This window comes from Rhinopithecus bieti, unplaced genomic scaffold, assembly GCF_001698545.2.
Source record: "Rhinopithecus bieti isolate Rb0 unplaced genomic scaffold, ASM169854v2 scaffold_26871, whole genome shotgun sequence".
Taxonomy (NCBI): Eukaryota; Metazoa; Chordata; class Mammalia; order Primates; family Cercopithecidae; genus Rhinopithecus; species Rhinopithecus bieti.
Genome location: NW_016812402.1, coordinates 1,528,792 through 1,536,572, shown reverse-complemented (window position 1 = coordinate 1,536,572; position 7,781 = coordinate 1,528,792). Strand labels below are relative to the sequence as shown.

The 7,781-nt window shown below is 40.7% G+C and overlaps 1 protein-coding gene across 1 annotated transcript; it reads right to left on the bottom strand.

Annotated features, from left to right (window-relative positions):
* Positions 1-3,200: 3,200 nt before the first annotated feature.
* Positions 3,201-4,140, bottom strand: LOC108544927 (60S ribosomal protein L6). The gene has a single exon (XM_017896355.1). The coding sequence runs from the start codon at positions 4,116-4,118 to the stop codon at positions 3,252-3,254; it is 867 nt and encodes a 288-aa protein (XP_017751844.1). The 5' UTR covers positions 4,119-4,140; the 3' UTR covers positions 3,201-3,251.
* Between the last annotated feature and the right edge of the window lie 3,641 nt (positions 4,141-7,781).

Here is a 7,781-nt window from a genome sequence, read left to right as displayed (position 1 = left end):
TGGACTCGGGAAGGGGAACATCACACATCGGGGCCTATCATGGGGAGGGGGGAGGGGGAAGGGATTGCATTGGGAGTTATACCTGATATAAATGACGAATTGATGGGTGCTGACGAGTTGATGGGTGCAGCACACCAACATGGCACAAGTATACATATGTAACAAACCTGCACGTTATGCACATGTACCCTAGAACTTAAAGTATAATTAAAAAAAATAAAAGCATCATCTCTGAGTGGTAGAATCAGGAAATTGGTATAAGGTTTAAGGATAGTAGGCTTAATTTCTCCCATATTCTTGTGCTCTTGCATAGGGCTTGAGAATATATAGTGCCCCTGATTGGCATCGTCATCCACACGCCCATTTGGACCTCAAATTAATCTGATGAGATAGAGGTTTGAGAAAACTAAAGTGAAATTCCAGTTCATCAGCAACCTTGTTTTTCAAAGATTTCTTAAAACTTTTTTCGTTGGCAGCTTGTGAAATTCTTTCTCCATCATCTCTTTTACATAAAATATTGACAAACTGATATAAGTCTTATTCCTTTCAGTTCCTTGAAAATCTGGGCTTTTACTTTCTAATTCTGAGTGTGGTAAAATTCACATGTGCAGACTTTTAAATACTCACACAGCAATCCCTCCAGAGTGTACCTTGATTAGCCTTCACATGTGACACAACATGGATCACATAAGATATAGATGAATGTCCTTTGTGAAGCAGTGTCTGATTGTAGGATGTAGAATGGTTTGGCTGAGTTTGGAGACAGGAGTTAAAGATCTGATTCTTAGTTTTGCCATATTAAAGCTGTGTGTCTTATGACAAATCAGTTTCCCCCCAAAACTAGTAATTTATAACAAATTAATCTACTCTGCTTTTGAGGTGGGGCAAGAATATTTTAATTTTAATTTTTTTTAAAAAAAGCTTCCTAAGTGACTGTACTGCTCAGCCAGTTTTGAAAACCATAAACAAAGTCTTTGAGCTTTGATTTCTTCATTTATGTATTAGGAACATTAATGATTTCTTCAGTACATGAAATTATACATAAAATTCTCAAGTGCAGAGCAGTCTGGAGACATAGTGTAGTGGCAGTTTTATTGTGTGACCTATGTGTCACACAGATAAGATTTTGGCAGAGGGCATAGAAATAAAGGAAGTGTAAATGAGAGTAGAGACCAAGGTAACAGAACTGAAAACAAATGGAAGCCACCTCTGTTTTCCACAGCTAAGAATTCTTATAACGTGTGCCATCTGCAGGAGGTTAGGACTGTGAATAGTCCTACACATAAAGCCGGATTTCTACTAAAGAATGGAGCTTACATCCTATAAGGTCTATATTATCCTGTATTCCTCCCTAATAATATTTCATCTTGCCTGTCATGCTTAAGAAATTGCAGGCCATTTGAGGTCAGGGTTTGGGTCTTTCCTTTCTCATAGGAACTCCTATTATTGTTCTGATTAGGGAGAAAACGCTCAGCAAATGAGCTTTTTTTATGGAGAAAATGCTCAGCAAACCGATCGATGATTGGTTACAATTCTCGGACTTCTTCCTATTATGAGTAATTGATGTCCTCAAATGACTCAGCATTAGATTGGTATTAATTAAGGATATCTATGATGATCTCTGCCCTGTCACAAGTCAAGTTATTACAGTTTTCTTATATCACCTGAAAAACTTCACCATGTTCTGTCTGAACACCAAGATTGTATCCATTCCTACATAAGGCATACGGAGCTACTTTTGGGGGAGGATGGGTTTCAAATCTATGCTGCTTTTTCTTCTTTTCAGAGCTTGTTTTCTTTTTTCTTTTCTTTTTTTTTTTTTTTTTGAGACGGAGTCTCGCTCTGTCACCCAGGCTGGAGTGCAGTGGCATGATTCCCACTCACTGCAAGCTCCACCTCCCGGGTTCACACCATTCTCCTGCCTCAGCCTCCCGTGTAGCTGGGACTGCAGGTGCTCACCACCACGCCGGGCTAATTTTTTGTATTTTTAGTAGAGACGGGGTTTCACTGTGTTAGCCAGGATGGTCTCGATCTCCTGACCCTGTGATCTGCTGCTTGTTTTCTAATAAACTCATCATTTCACTGAACAAAGCCAAGTTACTTTCAAGCGTGCCTTCTTATTGTCAAAAGCAGCCAGCTCAGTTAACTTAGTGTAAAACAATAAACTGATTGATCTGGCAAGACAAAGACCAGGCTTCAGCTGATGGGTTCATTTCCCAACTTGTTAATTCACTGCTGTTTAGACATAGTCTTTGACAGAGTCTGCTACTGTTCAGAAGAATAACTCCCAAAAGTCAATCATGTGGGGGGAAAGGAGATCAGTCTAGTAATCTACTCACCTACTTCATCTATGCTGTGTGTGACTGATAGCAGGAGGGATAAGTAGTTGACTACATTTTTCTTTCTTTCTTTCTTTCACTCAAAATATTATCCCAGGAGATGTAGACATAAAGAAATGTATAATATTCAGGAGTGTGTCTGTATTTGTCTTCTTGTCAAAAAAGTCCTTGAATTCTGCCCAGGCTGGAGTTCCTGAGTGCAGAGCTGGCCCTCAGCTGAGGGTAGAAGAAAGGAGAATTGAGTCAAGAAACCAAAGTAATGACTGGAGAACCAAAGGATGTTCCCAGACATCAAATCCAAAGGGCCCAGCAATGAAGCTTGATCCGATCCAAGCAAAAGAATAAACACTTGGGTTAGACAAGACTGAAGTAGGATATTTGAGAGCTTGAGGGACGAGAAAGAGGACGGTGTAAGGGGTTGCCAGGTAGGGAGATTTAAGAGCTTGCTGTGGCCTTGCCTATGGGTAATAGATCGGGAGGATATTGAGGGTATTGGGCTGCTTCTAAGAAAAGAGGAGTCCACAGACAGCCAGGCAGAACCCATTCAAAGTTGTACCTTCAAAGTCAACTTTAGGCCTCGTGGAAAGTAGCACGGTGGCTCCTTGTATAATCCCCTCAGTTATGTCTGTAATATCTAGAAGGGCAAACAGGTACAGGTGCTTAACTGAAAGAAGAGAATCATACTTTCAAAAAGTTGATAGCATACTTACAATCTGAAGAATGGAGCAATATGTGCGTATGTGTGGATGTGTTTTAACTTTTCCTGTAAAGTTGCCATAAACATTTTTTTTTTTTGAGATAGAGTGTCACTGTTGCCAGGCTGGAGTGCAGTGGCGTGATCTTGGCTCACTGTAACCTCAGTCTTTTTTTTTTTTTTTTGTAGTTAGCTATTTAATGAGGTTCTTAAGACATTTAGAACACCAATTTGTGAGGATAAATTCCATTCGTCAGGGCAAAAACAGACCGCAGGTAGCCCTGGAGCTGAGGAACAGCTTTGATTTTTGGTAGAATTTGTGAGTCCACAGCTTTCTGATCAATCTTGCGCTGCTCTGTAATCTCGTATTTCTCTTTCTCTGTGTCGAAGATCTCACCTTCCTGGTGTCTGGGCTTCCGCAACTTCTTCTTCTTGAAGTAAGCATCAGTAAGATGTTTTGGGATTTTGACATTGCTGATATCGATTTTGGTTGAGGTGGCAATGACAAATTTCTGGTGTGTTCGTCGTAGAGGAACTCGATTGAGGACCAGAGGTCCAGTCACAAGTAACAAGCCACTAGCCAGCTGCTTCAAGAAAACCACCCTCTTGCCCCTGTGGCGTCCAGTGAGGATGATCAGAATGGTCCCGGGGGTAATGCTGGCTCGCAGTTTTCTCACGTGCTGACTGAAGGGTTTTTTGCCGTGGCTCAACAGCTTTCGAGGCACATCTTCAGTAGGATAATATCTAGGCATTTTGCGAAGTTTAACCACCCGGGTACCGCCGTTCTTGTCACCACCAACTGGTTTTGTAAGAGTTGCAAGAACCTTCTCCTTCTTTTTCTTTTCAACCTTGGATTTAGCGGCTGAGTACTTCCTCTTGTACATGGCCTTTCTGGAATACATGGCAGATCGGGAATACCTGCCAATTCCTCTGACAAGGACAGGGTTGCGGCTGCAATGGGGCTTCCCCTTCTTGGGCTTCTTAGCCTTGAGGTTACCCTTTTTCACCTTGCCACCAGCATCAGCCTTCTTGGCTTCGGGTTTCTTCTCTTTAGTATCCGGCTTCTCAACTTTTTCACCTGCCATCTTGCAAGATGGGAAAGAGAACTAAGGTTTCTGTAACCTCAGTCTTGTGGGTTCAAGCTATTCTCCTGCCTCAACTTCCCGAGTAGCTGGGACTACAGGCACACACCACCATGCCCAGCTAATTTTTGTATTTTTATTAGAGATGTGGGTTTCACCATGTTGGCCAGGCTCGTCTTGATCACTTGACCTTGTGATCCGCCCACTTGGCCTCCCAAGCTATAAACTTTTAAAGAATCTGCCACTGCTGCATATCAGACGATCCCTTCTATTGCTGTTTCCCACTTTTTGTCTGCCCCTTTCATATTTTCCGCCTCTTTTTACATTTCTGTGCACTCTCCTTCCAACTCCGATGTCCAGGCTCCATTTTAGAGATGGCCATATGGTTTCATCTGTGGCTGTCTGTCAGAGTAGTCTTTAGTCATTCAGAATCTTAACTGTCTCTCATCAAGGATCCCCTCTCCACCAGAAACAACAGAAAGTAAGACATGGGGAGGAAACATGCAATCATTTTTTGCATCTTTATGTTGCTGACAAATGCCTATTTATGAAGGAAGGAGAATTATTGTCTGATTCAGACCATGAAAGGTCAAAAGGATAGTGTTTCCCTCAAATATGGAGCATCTTACAAATTAAATTGTTGTCCCACTACTTTGGTCCCTTAGCTATTTTACTGGATTGCTTAAAACCTATTGAAACAAAATTTGTATCTTTTAAAAAAGTCTAATGAATTTTCTCTGGGGTTCAAATTTATGGAAACTTGCCATTTAAGAGGAACTCAGAGATAGGCTGAAATAAACTCCAGACTGATGCTGAAGTGAAATAAAGCTTTGGGTTAGGAGGAATTATTTATAAGCTTCATAATTGACAAACTTGTGCAAGATAATTGGCACATCATTTTAGAAACTTGTTGTGACTTGATCAAATTTAAGTTGGGTCCCAGCTTCAGGCTAAAGATATGCAGAATATATACTGTTGTCTGAAATAAAAGCTAAATGAATTTGGGGTAAAATTTTGAAAGTCAAAAACTGTGGTCATTGAATAGGTACAGATATAGGGGTTATTCCAGGACAAAATGAACCTCACATATGCTGGTCCCTAAATTTTATAAAAATTCTACAGAAGCAAAAGATGAACTAAATAGGGAAATTCTCATTGAAATATCAGAAGAGTATACATGAAGGCTATCAAATACTCGGAATGACTATTGCTTCTTTCCTTCCACCTGCACCTCTAGCTGACATTGCTAATTGATCGAGACTCGCCTTTTCACTGGGCCTGCTGTTAGTCTCGTGATCATTAGTACAGTGTTCCAATTAGCTAGTGACAATTATACAATTTAATATCTGAGATACAGCCTGCTTGCTGTCCTTGACTTGTTTTAAGTTGCTAAAGAAGGCTGTTTGGCAGAGAAAGACTTCTTTGTCCAAGTATCAAAGGAGCATTCTAAAAGGTCACAGGAGGAGAAAGAGAAGATCAGGTACAAAGAAAATCTTATTGTAATTGGATATGATTTTTTACATGGTCATTTAAATATTATTTATGCTTAACTTCTCCTGGAGTCATTAAGTTGTAGCCAGGGCCAAAACAGAAAAGCAAGGATGCTAAGTACCCCCATGTTGTAGAGAGAGCTGCAAATGAACAGCCCAGAGTTGGAGTCGGAAAACTTCTTGTAGGGTTTGTTTATTGAAAGGTGGTCAAATCAGTCTCATTACTGCTAATCACCATTGCCTTCTTTGTCTATAAAAGAAGCCTAGAGAGAGGAAATGTGTCATCCCACTCCTGTGGGATTCTGAGACAACTTTCCTTATCCTCCCCGCAAGGGAAGAGATGAAGCACCAAGAGACTCATCTGTGTAAATAGTAGGTGTTTTCAAGAAGGGAAAACTGGATTACTTTTGTTCTCCATTTTGACAGCTTGCTTTTATGTCTCTGTACCTGTCTGAGAAGGGAGAAAGAGAACGGGAGAAAGAAGGTGGGTCAGAGATGTGGGGCATCTGTGGAGTACCTATATACTGACCCTTGTCATGCCGAGGATGGGTGAACACAACAGGAGGTAACTTGGGTCAGTTTCCTATTCCCACACAAGACGGATGCTTCCTGAGTGTAAGAACCTCAACAGCAAAAGACTGTGGCATTGCCTGCTTGTGGAAGATACTGGGGAAATCATGAAAGAGGGTAGGAGGCTTGGCAGGGGGAGGCCTTAGAGGACCATCCAGAGAACCTGTGCATGGACTCTCCAAGATACTCATCCTTACTGCCTACTACACAGAAGACTCCAATGGTTAGAGAATGTTAGCATAAGAAGAGAAAATCAACAAGAAGACAAGTGAAAGACCTTTCTCAGATGACTAAGAAGACATTTGCCTTTTCCAATAATAGTAGCCAGCTTCTAGGATAATGGTCACCTCCTAGTGATCATGGTCTTGTGTAGTTCCTTTCCACAATGAAACAGGGCTCATCTATGTGACCAGTAGAATACTGTGGAAGAAATAATATGAGACCTGCTAGAAGAGTATGTTAGAAACACATTTGGCTTCCACTTTGGTTTCTTGGATGGGTTGCCTTGGGGAGAGCCAGATACTATGCTGTGAGGGCATTCAAGTAGCCCATGTAAAGAGAAACTAAGGCCTCCTGCCAGCAACCAGCGCTAACATGCTAGTCATGTGAGTGGGCCACCTCAAAAGCAGATCATCCAGCCCCAATCTAGCCTTGTTATGATTGCAGCTCAACTTCACATCTGACTGCCACCTCTTAGTGATGCTGAGTCAGAAACATCCAGCTGAACTGCTCCTGAATTCTTGTCCCACATGAGATGAGAAAGATAATATATAATTATTACTGTTTAAAATCACTATGTTTTTAGGATAATTTTTTATGCAACCATCACAACTCACTTACCATTCCTCTTTCCTGCCCTAATACGCAGGAAGTTAGTTCCTAGAAGAGGGAAGAGGGGAAGGTGTATAAAATGTGAGGCATTTTGAGCCTCTCAACTTATAAGTCTAATCTGCAATGGGAACAAAAAGAAAGTTTTGAATGGAATATAAAATTAAATTTGATGAGAGACTTACAGGATTTTCCTAAAATAACATTATTGGATAAGAAATAGGAATTTTACATAACATAATTGGGAAAATTCTTTGGGAAAAAATTGAAGCTTGTCATGTATATACTCCAAGGACAACTCAGCAAACCACTAATAGAGGTTTTTAAAAGCATAATTTAGTGGAAACATTTTCTCTGTCCTCCATGATTCAGCCAGCCATGGACCAGGGCTCATAACTCCTATACCCTGAGCTGCAGAACTAGTCGTCCAGAGTAACGAAACAATGAAGTATTAGTTTTATAAACCCAAACCTATGACATCACAAATGTTAAAGGAGTTATCTATAAAAGATAACTTTTAATGGACTTGTCATACGTGAGAGCTATAGAAATATGGAAAGCTGATACTGATTTGTAGAAACTTTCCTGTGCTGTGAAGATGTCTGACATTGTTTTGATCATTCCAACCAATGTGAGAGACAGTGATAACAGTATGAATGTCTGCATGGGGTTCTGGGTAGCTAATTTGGTTCTCAAGCAAGTCAGTTTAGTCCTGCTATCAAAGACAAGGGGACATTGGCCAATATGATATGGATATGCGTAAAGTTAATATTTACCT